Source organism: Coregonus clupeaformis, chromosome 21 (assembly GCF_020615455.1).
Source record: "Coregonus clupeaformis isolate EN_2021a chromosome 21, ASM2061545v1, whole genome shotgun sequence".
NCBI classification, from domain to species: domain Eukaryota; kingdom Metazoa; phylum Chordata; class Actinopteri; order Salmoniformes; family Salmonidae; genus Coregonus; species Coregonus clupeaformis.
The window spans coordinates 20,824,827-20,839,877 of NC_059212.1; the positions used below are offsets into that span (position 1 = coordinate 20,824,827).

A 15,051-nucleotide genomic window follows, 5' to 3' on the forward strand; every position below is an offset into this window, starting at 1 on the left:
TGTCTAGGCCAATTACTTTTTTCAATCTTTACTAATGACATGCCACTGGCTTTGAGTAAAGCCAGAGTATCTATGTATGCGGATGACTCAACACTATACATGTCAGCTACTACAGTGACTGAAATGACTGCAACACTTAACAAAGAGTTAAGTGGCAAGGAATAAGTTAGTCCTAAATATTTCTAAAACTAAAAGCATTGTATTTGGAACAAATCATTCACTAAACTCCAAATCTCAATTAAATCTTGTAATAAATAATGTGGAGATTGAGCAAGTTGAGGTGACTAAACTGCTTGGAGTAACCCTGGATTGTAAACTGTCATGGTCAAAACATATTGATACGACAGTAGCAGTGCTACTCTACCTTCTAAACAGCACAATCAACAAGGTAGGTCCTACTGGCTCTAGTTTTATCGCACCTGGACTACTGTTCAGTCGTGTGGTCAGGTGCCATAAAGAGGGACTTAGGAAAATTGCAATTGGCTCAAAACAGGGCAGCACGGCTGGCCCTTGGATTGTCACAGAGAGCAAACATTAATAATATGCATGTCAATCTCTCCTGGCTCAAAGTGGAGGAGAGATTGACTTCATCACTGCTTGTGTTTGTGAGAGGTGTTGACATGTTGAAAGCACCGAGCTGTCTGTTTGAACGACTGGCACACAGCTCAGACACCCATGCATACCCCACAAGACATGCCACCAGAGGTCTCTTCACAGTCCCCAAGTCCAGAACAGACTATGGGAGGCGCACAGTACTACATAGAGGCAGGTAGCTTAGTGGTTAAGAGTGTTGTGCCAGTAACTGAAAGGTCACTGGTTCTAATCCCCGAGCCGACTAGGTGAAAAATCTGTCGATGTGCCCTTAAGCAAGGCACTTAACCCTAATTGCTCCTGTAAGTCGCTCTGGATAAGAGCGTCTGCTAAATGACTAAAATGTAAATGTAATAGAGCCATGATTACATGGAACTCTATTCCACATCAGGTAACTGATGCAAGCAGTAGAATCAGATTTTAAAAACAGATAAACAGCGGGGACTGTGAAGCAACACAAACATAGGCACAGACACATGCATACACACACTTGATAACATACACTCTATACACACGTACAAATTGATTTTGTGTTGTAGATATGTGGTAGTAGAGTAGGGGCCTGAGGGCACACACTTAGTGTGCTGTGAAATCTGTTATGAATGTATTGTAATGTTTTTTTAAATGCATAACTGCCTTAATTTTGCTGGACCCCAGGAAGAGGCAGCAGCTAATGGGGATCCATAAAAAATACAAATACAAATCTTGACAGTGCACACTTTGATCAAATAAGATTGGTTATTCTATGCAAATGTTGATCAGTACAATAAAATTAGGTAAACATATTTTTCATCTGTAGCCTCATGAAATCAACCAAAACAAGTTCAGTAACTCAATGCTTGCACATCCTATTGAATATGCATTCACCATATTCTGAATAGTCCTAGGTTACATCTTGATCTAGCCACTTTATCAATAGAGATTTACCATTCAAATAAATGATTTTCTTTTTCAGATATCTGTATATTCGAAAAACAATTTTATATATATATTTTTTACTTACGTTTTTAACCTGCGCACTGTGGCACAAGGTAGAGATGCTGCTGCCACTATTGCTGCATCGGGTGAGCGGAGATGGGATATGTGAGATGGGAGCGGAGTGGACAGGAGGGAGAGAGACGCAGTAGCCAAGTCAACTTTGCTACAGCAAAGACTAGCTAACTTGTAGCAGCCACAATGTAGCATTACGTTTTATATGTAGTATATATATTTTTTAACAAAGTCAAATTGATTGTATGATCGTATAATTGTTTAATTAATGCATACATTCAAAAATGTCCAATGTAATGATATTGAACTCAAAAGATCTGTCCGGTTCAAGTGCCATTCTGTGACTGGCTAATACGCCTTTTTTTTGCCGTGGAATCGTTTTGGTATCAACACTAATTCTTATGATGCATTACGAATTCCAATTCGTACAATATGTTACGAATTTGTAAGTGCTAAGGGATACTTCGGGATTTTGGCAATGAAGCCCTTTATCTACATCCCCAGATTAATCTAATCTGGTAATTTTGATGGTCCTTTCCTGGTAATGGTAAAATATAGCTTATTTATATTGCAGCACCAGACAATAATTGTATCTGTATAATACATTTTTTCATAAATATATATACAGTGAGGGAAAAAAGTATTTGATCCCCTGCTGATTTTGTACGTTTGCCCACTGACAAAGAAATGATCAGTCTAATAATTTTAATGGTAGGTTTATTTGAACAGTGAGAGACAGAATAACAACAAAAAAATCCAGAAAAACGCATGTCAAAAATGTTATTAATTGATTTGCATTTTAATGAGGGAAATAAGTATTTGACCCCCTCTCAATCAGAAAGATTTCTGGCTCCCAGTTGTCTTTTATACAGGCAACGAGCTGAGATTAGGAGCACACTCTTAAAGGGAGTGCTCCTAATCTCAGTTTGTTACCTGTATAAAAGACACCTGTCCACAGGAGCAATCAATCAATCAGATTCCAAACTCTCCACCATGGCCAAGACCAAAGACCTCTCCAAGGATGTCAGGGACAAGATTGTAGACCTACACAAGGCTGGAATGGGCTACAAGACCATCGCCAAGCAGCTTGGTGAGAATGTGACAACAGTAGGTGCGATTATTCGCAAATGGAAGAAACACAAAATAACTGTCAATCTCCCTCGGCCTGGGGCTCCATGCAAAATCTCACCTTGTGGAGTTGCAATGATCATGAGAACGGTGAGGAATCAGCCCAGAACTAAACGGGAGGATTTTGTCAATGATCTCAAGGCAGCTGGGACCATAGTCACCAAGAAAACAATTGGTAACACACTACGCCGTGAAGGACTGAAATCCTGCAGCACCCGCAAGGTCCCCCTGCTCAAGAAAGCACATATATAGAGGGCCGTCTGAAGTTTGCCAATGAACATCTGAATGATTCAGAGGAGAACTGGGTGAAAGTGTTGTGGTCAGATGAGACCAAAATCGAGCTCTTTGGCATCAACTCAACTCACCGTGTTTGGAGGAGGAGGAATGCTGCCTATGACCCCAAGAACAACATCCCCACCGTCAAACATGGAGGTGGAAACATTATGCTTTGGGGGTGTTTTTCTGCTAAGGGGACAGGACAACTTCACCACATCAAAGGGACGATGGACGGGGCCATGTACCATCAAATCTTGGGTGAGAACCTCCTTCCCACAGCCAGGGCATTGAAAATGGGTCGTGGATGGGTATTCCAGCATGACAATGACCCAAAACACACGGCCAAGGCAACAAAGGAGTGGCTCAAGAAGAAGCACATTAAGGTCCTGGAGTGGCCTAGCCAGTCTCCAGACCTTAATCCCATAGAAAATCTGTGGAGGGAGCTGAAGGTTCGAGTTGCCAAACGTCAGCCTCAACCTTAATGACTTGGAGAAGATCTGCAAAGAGGAGTGGAACAAAATCCCTCCTGAGATGTGTGCAAACCTGGTGGCCAACTACAAGAAACGTCTGACCTCTGTGATTGCCAACAAGGGTTTTGCCACCAAGTACTAAGTCATGTTTTGCAGAGGGGTCAAATACTTATTTCCCTCATTAAAATACAAATCAATGTATAACATTTTTGACATGCGTTTTTCTGGATTTTTCTGTTGTTATTCTGTCTCTCACTGTTCAAATAAACCTACCATTAAAATTATAGACTGATGATATCTTTGTCAGTGGGCAAACGTACAAAATCAGCAGGGGATCAAATACTTTTTTCCCTCACTGTATATATATATATATATATTTGATCATACTGCATATATTTTCATCAAAGAGCAGAGTCAGTCTTTGAGGATGCAAAAAAAGTGCAGTGTAAAAAAGGTGGAGTTGTTTGGGTCAGGAGTTTGATCACTGCCTAGATACATTCTAATATTAGAACATTTCCTTGATTTGCCTGAGCTTCTCTGGTGACTCCAGAGCACATGGCCAAATAGCAGCCAATGAGAGGCCAGGCTTAGTTTCCCTCTCTCTAGCAACAGTGAGTTTATTGCCTTTTTATTCATTAATTATTTTCTGTGGTCTCCCTTAGCCGTTTGGGCTCTCCTGATAACAAAGTGTGCCATCTCTTGACTGAATAAAAGTGAGGGGGAAAAAAGGGATGGATCCAGTGACGACCAGCCTGCCAGCTGCTGCCTTGAAATGTGGGCTGCTCTCCCTGTGTAGGATTGTAAGAGATGATTCTCCATTTAACTGATATTAGTTGCAGCACTTTTTTTGCTGTGGAATAAAATGCTGAAGTGGACTACAATGGAGTGCGGGATGATTGCAGTTGTCTTCTGCAAGATTGTGAATATAAACAAACAAAAAATGGCAAAGAGGAATGGATTTATGTGGGTGGGGGGATTGCTGGCTGTGGTTGGGCATGCCAGTGCCACTTGTCGACCCTGGCAACTCTTCTTTTTTTTCATTTTTTACACAGAGGATGTCAGACAGAGAGCCTTGGTGAGTCTCTCCAGTTTCTCTCTGCCCAAAAGTGGGGTGAGTAGTGTTGCCCAACGGTATGTCGTGTAATCATGATAACTATTTAACGGTTTATAGCGGTGATATTAGGACTCAGAAGATTACGAGAATGCTCTTATTTCCTGAGTCACAAGCCCAACCCCTCCATTGCACCCCCTCTCTCTTTGATTAGATTTTTGTCATTTCATCATCTGGGAAAAAAGGAGATTTCATCTCACCTTACTTTGTGGAACCAAACGCTAGTCTGAAAGTCTAATGTCTCTCTGTGGCACAGTTGCCATTTTGAGGGTCAACTTGGTCGCTTGTTTTATATTGTAGCTTCACTCCTCTTGCTGAAGCTACAGTACGCAAAAACTAAGGTAATTGACAATCTGTCTTTGACCGTGGATACAGTAGTCTAGGTCTTCATGTTTTAAGATAGGATTTTCCTACTGTGGCTCTGACTTAACTGACAACATTTTAGATTTTGACACTTAACTAGTCTTGATTAATTTATTAGGCCTAGGTGAGATCTCAACAACCATGATGTAATTGGGTCTACATAGCCATTGAGGACCTTTTTTACCATATTGACTGAAATGAAGCAAGTATGAATGTGAATGAATGCATGGGAAAGATGTTGTTCTGCAATTAATCCTATTCGATTATAAGAATAAGGTGCATCTTGCATCGAAAGGTCTTTCTTTCAATCTTGTTGCATTGAAGGGTTTTGGCACGATTAGGCAACTTTTCGAGAAGGCTGACAAAATATTTCTGAAGAAGCGGAACAGTCTTAAGTGGGTAATAATAGCCCAATTTCGCTTAATTAAAAAACGGTCGCAAGTGAAACTGCATTCTTTAATTTGGATGCTTTAAAACTGTAAGGCTGGTCATATTTTCTGTTTCTAACATTTTGCTATTACACACGTATTTATCCATATGATCCTCTTCAGAGCATCACAACATTTTTGAGGGAACTGCAGTATAGTGATGTGACTGATTTTCAAAATTGTTTTGTGAAATTGAGATTCGAAAATGTGATTCGGTCTGATTTGGAGAGTCTGTGGAAAGGTATGACGCAGTAGCATCATCCGATCCTTCCATCCAAACAAGATTGCACAAAAGCATTGCACTGCATTTTCATGCTTTGTGCTTTGCGGCGGTGACACAGGGATGCTTTGCTTATTGTAGGCTACAGCGTATCTGTAGAATACATACTGTAGGATAATGTCTTAAATTTAACATATGTATTATTTTTACATTATCTATGCATCTTCCCATAGAAACCCACTTTGTTGTATTTTTTTGCTCTGTGCACTGCAGGTTGTGTCACTGTCCAGAACGTGAGGAGCCTGAGAAAATCAAGGACTGTTGGACTGTCCTACTTTTCCTCCACCCCCACAGACGACACAGGTTGACTAAAGAGACCAACACTGGGCCGCAGTTAGGTTTCGAGCCGTCCAGCTCGTTGTTGCTGCTTGAAGGAGCATGTTGCCAACGCTGTCCCTCTGCTCCATCATTTGGTTAAACCGGGGTATCAAGCTGAGGAAAGTGCTCCACTGCGCCAACACCGGCCAGCTCTAAGGCAGGAGAACCCTACCTTTCTGTATAGACTCGGCCATTTTAGCAATGCGTCTAAGCTTCGGTTGATAGTTATTTGGCCCTAAATGACCACTACTCCAAGCAAAATCATCATCATCATTTCTGGGTTGCCGTAGCATCGGGCCGACTTTCGCATCCTCTTGGCGTCTTCGGCAGCTTTTCTCGGTTTCTCAAAATGGCGGTTGAGGGTTTCCAGTATCGTGCCCTCTACATCTACACCAAGGACTTGGAGGAGGACATTGACCTGCAGCCCGGGGACATTCTGACCGTCAGCAAGGCCTCCCTGAACTTCAAGGAGTGGGATGAGGAGCGTCCCGAGCTCCTAGGCTGGCTGCTGGGCTTCAACGAACGCACCAAGCAGAGGGGGGACTTCCCGGGGACATATGTCCAGTTCGTGGGCCCCGTGATGATGTCACCGCCGTCCAGCCAGCCTCTCTCCCAAAGACCCCTCCCAGCAGCCCCGGGGCCTGAGCCACAACTGTCACAGCAAGGTAAGTTCTGAAGCCAATATATTTCACTATAGATTTTTCATATTCTGTTTTATTGATTGTCTCTTCAGATATATGTCACCAGCATTTTAGTTTGTATTAATATTTTCTGTTCTAAAAAATAATTTTGAGATGTCAAGGAGAGTTGTGCATTCCTCTTGAAATAGCGATGACATACTATGTTTTAAAAAAAAAAATTTATTGTTACAATCTCCAGCAGTGTTTTTTGAAAGGGAACAGAAATCCTTGAATGTGAAGCCCATATTTGTTAGAACATTTTAATATTGGCTACTAATAAAATTTGTCTGGATTGAAGTGCTAATTTGCCCTGCTCTTAGTTTATTGTTTTGGGAGTTGTCGAAGGCTTTCATGTTTTACTCTGACCGCACACTGACACTTCTAATCTACTCTAAAGAGCTGTCATAAGCTTTCCCTCATTCCAAAAACAACTAACAAATTCTCATTTGAACTTAATCCAGTTACTGACCTGACTCTCTTGGTCAAGTTTTCTTCAGACTGTCTTATATATTTTGCCTTGACCCTCCATTCAACTCTCCTGTGAAGGAAAGGGTTGAGTTGCATTCAACTGTGTTGTACAAGGTTGTGTCCAAGAGCCCATTACTGACTTAAGGGTATCACTTTATTTGGATAGTCAGAAGTAGATGGTTTGTAGATGTTTAATAATGGTCAACATTTTTCAACTAACTATATCCACCAACCCTAACCCTAGCTCTATGGTGTGATGCAAACTTTTTATATGCCCATTACACATATTTTACTAAACTCCCTTTACGCATATGAGAGGTTATTAAGTAATTTAGGAACTGAGCTTGTGAGCGGTAAATTATGGATTGGCTTTATTGCATTTCTAATGGGCTGCTTCTGAGTGGAGGAATGTTCCAGTTAAATTTATTATGAATAAGCAAATTGTCAGGGAACATAATATCACATTGTTTCACCAAGCGATAAACTCTCCGGTCATTTAATCTCTGAACTACTATATTACTGCATAAATATATGGATGATTTAATATAAATTCATGAAGTATTTTTACTGAGGTGCTCGCCAACTCAAATATACCCTTGGCTTTGGCCCTTCCTCAGCAAGGCCAATTTATGGATTGACTAGTTCTTCTGCACTTGAAGTTTTCTCTCTCGCTTCCTCACTCTCACTCCCTCGCATTCATTCTTTATTAGGAATGCCAGCGGTTCATCGGGCCAAAATGAATAAAAAAATGATATCTGGCCACTTATGTGATTTGTGTCGGGATGAAAATACACATTCCTTCTCTGTCAAAAGTAATGTTCCCCAAAGCTCCCTTCTGCCCTTTAGTGGAAGATGGGCTAAGCACCATCTCCCAACACATAATTAAATTTGAATTGCCTGTAGTTTTGGCGATTAGGTTTTCATCACACTCATTGTAATTCATGTTCACTCATTTGGTAAGCATGCCAGTGCAGGCCTGTTTAGCCCGAGTACAGGCCTGCTCCAAACTCATCTGTTTTGCATGACATTTTAACTGGAATTCTGCAAGCGTCTATTATGCTACCTGGAAAGGAACATGATGAATGTTTTACCTGGAAAGAAGCTTAAGGGTAAGCTGGAGTGAACGTTAGTGAGGGGTCGGGGTGTATAATTTTGGACGATATTATATAGATAATTTGACTCCAAGTATAGATTTGTTTTATATATATATATATATATATATATATATATATATATATATATATATATATACATATATATATACAGTACCAGTCAAAAGTTTGAACACCTACTCATTCAAGGGTTTTTCTTTATTTTTATAATTTTCTACATTATAGAATAATAGTGAAGACATCAAAACTATAAAATAACACATGGAATCACATATGCTGAGCACTTGTTGGCTGCTTTTCCTTCACTCTGTGGTCCAAGTCATCCCAAACCATCTCAATTGGGTTGAGGTCGGGTGATTGTGGAGGCCAGGTCATCTGATGCAGCACTCCATCACTCTCCTTCTTGGTGTTTTGGGTCATTTACCTGTTGAAAAACAAATGATAGTCCCACTAAGCGCAAACCAGATGGGATGGCGTATCGCTGCAGAATGTTGTGGTAACCATGCTGGTTAAGGGTGCCTTGAATTCTAAATAAATCACTGACAGTGTCACCAGCAAAGCACCCCCACACCATCACACCACCTCCTCCATGCTTCACAGTGGGAACCACACATGCAGAGATCATCCGCTCACCTACTCCGCATCTCACAAAGACACGGCGGTTGGAACCAAAAATCTCAAATTTGGACTCCAGACCAAAGGACAGATTTCCACCTGTCTAATGTCCATTGCTCGTGTTTCTTGGCCCAATCAAGTCTCTTCTTCATATTGGTGTCCTTTAGTAGTGGTTTCTTTGCAGCAATTCGACCATGAAGGCCTGATTCACACAGTCTCCTCTGAACAGTTGATGTTGAGATGTGTCTGTTACTTGAACTCCGTGAAGCAAATAGTTGGGCTGCTATCTGAGGTGCAGTTAACTCGAATGAGCTTATCCTCTGCATCAGAGGTAACTCTGGGTCCCGCTTGATTGTTTTTGCGACTGCACTTGAAGAAACTTTCAAAGATGTTGAAATTTCCCGGATTGACTGACCTTCATGTCTTAAAGTAATGATGGACTGTAATTTCTCTTTGCTTATTTGAGCTGTTCTTGCCATATAATGGACTTGGTATTTTACCAAATAGGGCTATCTTCTGTGTACCACCCCACCCCAACTGATTATATATATATATATATATATATACTGGTAGTGTACGTACATATATACATACACTGGTGTCAAATGATTGTCACCTTTGATAAACATGAGAGAAATGACTAAAATAAATGAACTATAATCTTGTAAAAATAATTTCCCAAAATAAGAATTCTAATACAATTTGCTCAAAGACATTTAGTTTAATAAGTAATACTTTTTTCCCTCAAAGTTAGAGGTCAAAATTGACACCACTTAGCCTTTTTCTAAAATGTTTTATGAGATTGGAGAACACATTTAAGAGGGATCAATTCAAACCACAGGTTTTCAATGGGTGCCAAGTCCGGAGACTGAGATCGCTATATCAAAATGTTAGATTTTGTGGTCAATTAACCATTTTTTTGTGGGTTTTGGTGTGTGCTTGGGGTCATTGTGTTGCTGAAAGATCCACTTGTGGCCAAGTTTCAGCCTCCTGGCAGAGGCAACCAGGTTTTCTGGCCAAAATGTCCTGGTACTTGGTAAAGTACACTAATCGGTATTGGTATTTGGATTGGAACTGGTGCTATGGTCAGATGACATGAAAATAGAGCTCTTATGCCACGGTGGTGTGTTTGGTGTTTGAAAGAACTGAGGCATATGCAGAAAAGTACCTCTTACCTACTGGTGGTGGATCTTTGTTATGGGGCTATTTTGCTTCCATTGGTCCCCGGGGCATTGTTAAAGCCAATGGCATCATGAACTTGACCAAGTAACTGGACATTTTAGCCAGAAACCTGGTTGCCTCTGCTAGGAGGATGAAACTTGGCTGCAAGTATTGGAAACAGGGGTGCGAATAATATTTATATTTTTTATTTTTTATTACTTGTTAACCTCTTGAGGATCGAACCCTTTTTTTCAATTTTCGCCTAAAATGACATACCCAAATCTAACTGCCTGTAGCTCAGGACCTGAAGCAAGGATATGCATATTCTTGATACCATTTGAAAGGAAACACTTTGAAGTTTGTGGAAATGTGAAATTAATGTAGGCGAATATAACACATTAGATCTGGTAAAAGATAATACAAACAAAAAAACACGCGTTTTCTATTTATTTTTTTGTTCCAACATCTTTGAAGTTCAAGAGAAAGGCCACAAAATAATATTGCAGTTTAGGCACAATTTAGATTTTGGCCACTAGATGGCAGCAGTGTGTGTGCAAAGCTTCAGATTGATCCAGTTAAGCATTGCAATACTGGACTATTTTGTATCAACTATAGATAACATACAAAAATGATATGGTAATACAAAATGTAAGTTTACACACTCCCAGGAATGTCATACATGATGGCTCATTAGCTTATACACTAACTTTCACACATCTAGATGGCTGGGCGGGGTGGGTGTGGAGCCATAGACAGCAGGGGTTCAAACTGTAGAACCGAGTTCCTACATTTGAATATAAAAATTGATTTTATCAAACAAAACTATGCAACATTTTATCTCTGGGACCCTTAGGATGACAAATCAGCGCAAGATTACTGAATGTAAGTGCATTATTTACCTTCAGAAGTTAATGTATCAAACCAGTTGCCATGATACGTTTTTTTGTTGTTGTGCATTCAGACAATAGCATGTTATTTTTTCACTGTAATAGCTACTGTAAATTGGACAGTGCAGTTAGATTAACAAGAATTTAAGCTTTCTGCCCATATAAGACATGTCTATGTCTTAGAAAGTTTGCTGTTACTTACAACAGTCATGCTAATCACATTAGCGCACGTTAGCTCAACCGTCCCGTATACGGGACACCGATCCCGTAGAGGTTAAACAAAATATCTTTCTCTGAGCAATTGTATTAGTATAATATCATTTGCCCAATTTTTTTGCAAAGAATATAGGTCAGTATTTGTATTTTATACAGTCTTTTTTTGCTCATTATTATCAAGGGAGTCAGTCATTTTGGATCTTTTTTCTTTTTTTGCTAGGTGCCGTTAGCTAGCGCTAGTCAGCTGTACTTGTCCCATAACGCCGGTCTTTTTCATCCTAAAGCTTGTTCTCCATCTTCTATTCAAATGCTGAGCTAACATGTTTTCAGCCCTTTTTATTTCCATGACTGATTAAAACACATTTTCTCATGCTCCCTCGTCTCTCTGCAGCAGACATATAGTGAGCCATATGTTTGGAACATCAAATCGCAATACATTTGCAGTATCAAATCACAATGCATATAGAATCGTGGGAATCACAATACATAAGTATCCTGATAATATCGTATCGTGAGTCCCTGGCACTTCCCAGCCATAGTAAACGTATAGGCCTAGGCCAGACTGGGTTGTCAGGAGAGGGGCTCCTCAGAGTTGATGATCGACGAGAGAAACCAGTTGGGCAGCAGAGATTTCTCTGATTTGGATAGAGCTGGGGAGACGTGCCAAATGCTCTGCCAACAAGACAGGAGAGAGGGAGTAGGGGGTTGGCTTGGCCCAGCACCAACAATGCATTGTAGATTAGGAATGGGTAGGTCCAGATATAATCTTTATCTTCCTCAGGAAATGGAGTCCCTAGTTGTTGTGTGAATAGACTGAGTGTAGCCTACTCGTTGTGTACACTTTTTTTTTCATATGTACAGTGCCTTCAGAAAGTATTCATACCCCTTGACTTTTTCCCCATTTTGTTGTGTTACAGCCTGAATTGAAAATTGATTAAATAGAGATTGTCACTGATCTATTTTTTAATTGTTTACAAATTTAATTAAAAATGAAAAGCTGAAATGTCGTGCGTCAATCAGTATTAAACCCTTTTGTTATGGCAAGACTAAATAAAATGTGCTTAACAAGTCACATTATATGTTGCATTGACACAGTCTGTGTGCAATAGTGTTTAAAATCAGTTTTAAATTACTACCACATATATATACAATTATCTGTAAAGTCTCTGTCGAGCAGTTAATTTCAAGCACAGATTCAACCACAAAGACCAGGGAGGTTTTCCAAGGGATTGCAAAGAAGGGCACCAAAAAAAAAAACTGACCTTGAATATCCCTTTGAGCATGGTGCAGTTATTAATTACACTTTGGATGCACCCAGTCATTAAAAAGATACATGCGCCCTTCCTAACTCAGTTGCTGGAGAGGAAGGAAACTGGTCAGGAATTTCACCATGAGGCCAATGATGATTTTAAAACGGGTACAGAGTTTAATGGCTGTGATAGGAGATACAGTGCATTCGGAAAGTATTCAGACCCCTTGACTCCAAATTTTGTTACAGCCTTAATCTAAAATTGATGATACATTTATTTTTTTACCCCACAATGACAAAGCAAAAACAGGTTTTTTAGAAATGTTAGCACATTTATAAAATGAAATATATTTACATAAGTATTCAGACCCTTTACTCAGTACTTTGTGGAAGCACCTTTGGCAGCGATTACAGCCTTGAGTCTTCTTGGGGATGACGCTACAAGCGTGGCACACCTGTATTTTGGGAGTTCTCCCATTCTTCTCTGCAGATCCTCTCAAGCTCTGTCAGGGTTAATGGGGAGCGTCGCTGAACAGCTATTTTCAGGTCTCTCCAGAGATGTTCGATCAGGTTCAAGTCCGGGCTCTGGCTGGGCCACTCAAGGACATTCAGAGACTTGTCCCGAAGCCACTCCTGCATTGTCTTGGCTATGTGCTTAGGGTCGTTGTCCTGTTGGAAGGTGAACCTTCGCCCCAGTCTGGCCACTACCATAAAGGCCTGATTGGTGGAGTGCTGCAGAGATGGTTGTCCTTCTGGAACGTTCGCCCATCTCCACAGAGGAACTCTGGAGCTCTGTCAGAGTGACCGTCGGGTTCTTGGTCACCTCCCAGACCAAGGCCCTTCTCCCCCGATTGCTCAGTTTGGCCGGTGAGGCCAGCTCTAGGAAGAGTTTTGGTGGTTCCAAACTTCTTCCATTTAAGAATGATGGAGGCCATTGTGTTCTTGGGGACCTTCAATGCTGGAGAAATGCTTTGGTACCCTTCCCCAGATCTGTGCCTTGACACAATCCTGTCTCGGAGCTCTACTGACAATTCCTTCCAACTCATGGCTTGGTTTATGTTCTGACATGCACTGTGGGACCATATATAGACAGGTGTGTGCCTTTCCAAATCATGTCCAATCAATTATATTTACAACAGGTGGACTCCAATCAACTTGTAGAAACATCTCAAGGATGATTAATGGAAACAGGATGCACCTGAGCTCATTTTCGGGTCTCATAGCATATGGTCTGAATACTTATGTAAATAAGGTATTTCTGTTTATTATTTTTTATACATTTGCAAGCATGTCTAAAAACCTGTTTTCGCTTTGTCATTATGGGGTATTGTGTATAGTTTGAGGAAAAAAATGAATTTATTCCATTTTAGAATAAGGCTGTAATGTAACAAAATGTGGAAAAAGGGAAGGGGTCTGAATACTTTCCGAATGCACTGTACACTGGGAGACAAATTCACCTTTTAGCAGAACAATAACCTAAAACACAAGGCCAAATAGACTATACACGGAAGTTCCTTATCAAGACGACTATGAATGTTCCTGAGTGACCTAGTTACAGTTTTGATTTAAATCAGCTTGAAAATCTGTGGCAATACTTAAATGGCTGTCTAGCAATGATCAACAACCAATTTGACAGAGCTTGAAGAATTTGAAAAAAATAATGTGCAAATATTGTACAATCCAGGTGTGGAAAGCTCTTAGAGACTTACCCAGAAAGACTCACAGCTGACGGTGATTCTAACATGTATTGCCTCAGCTGTGTGAATACTTACAGTACCAGTCAAAAGTTTGGACACCAACTCATTCAAGGGTTTTTCTTTATTTTTACTATTTTCTACATTGTAGAATAATAGTGAAGATATCAAAATTATTAAATAACACATGGAATCATGTAGTAACCAAAAAAGTGTTAAACAAATCAAAATATATTTTATATTTGAGATTCTTCAAAGTAGCCACCCTTTGCCTTGATGACAGCTTTGCACACTCTTGGCATTCTCTCAACCAGCTTCATGAGGTACCAAATAGGGCTATCTTCTGTATACCACCCCTACCTTGTCACAACACATCTGATTGGCTCAAATGCATTAAGGAAAGAAAACACTTTTTTGGTTACTACATGATTCCATATGTGTTATTTCATAGTTTTGATGTCTTCACTATTATTCTACAATGTAGAAAATAGTAAAAATAAAGACAAACTTGAATGAGTAGGTGTCCAAACTTTTGACTGCTATTATATGTAAATATATATTTCATTTTCAATACATTTGCAAACATTTCTAAAAAGTTTTCACTTTCTCATTATAGGGTATTGTGTGTAGATGGGTGAGATAATCAATGTAATCCATTTTGAATTCAGGCTGTAAAACAACTAAATGTGGAATAAGTCAAGGGGTATAAATACTTTCTGAAGGCAGTGTACTGTGACTCACCCCCATTGGCATTTTTCCTATTTTGTTGCCTTACAACCTGGAATTAAAATTGATTTTTGGGGGGTTTGTATCATTTGATTTACACAACATGCCTACCACTTTGAAGATGCAAAATATTTTTTATTGTGAAACAAACAAGAAATAAGACAAGAAAACAGAACTTGAGCGTGCATAACTATTCACCCCCACCAAAGTCAATACTTTGTAGAGCCACCTTTTGCAGCAATTACAGCTGCAAGTCTCTTGGGGTATGTCTCTATAAGCTTGGCACAT

At 40.0% G+C, this 15,051-nt stretch overlaps 1 protein-coding gene across 1 annotated transcript in view; it reads left to right on the forward strand.

The window, feature by feature from the left end:
* LOC121535055 (phosphatidylinositol 3-kinase regulatory subunit gamma) overlaps window positions 1–15,051 on the forward strand; it is a 45,193-nt gene that overhangs the window by 8,206 nt on the left and 21,936 nt on the right. Inside the window, exon 2 of the mRNA XM_041841746.1 lies at window positions 5,851–6,620. Coding sequence (XP_041697680.1) covers window positions 6,305–6,620 — 316 coding nt within the window. The 5' untranslated portion in view covers window positions 5,851–6,304. The remainder of the gene's footprint in view (window positions 1–5,850; window positions 6,621–15,051) is intronic.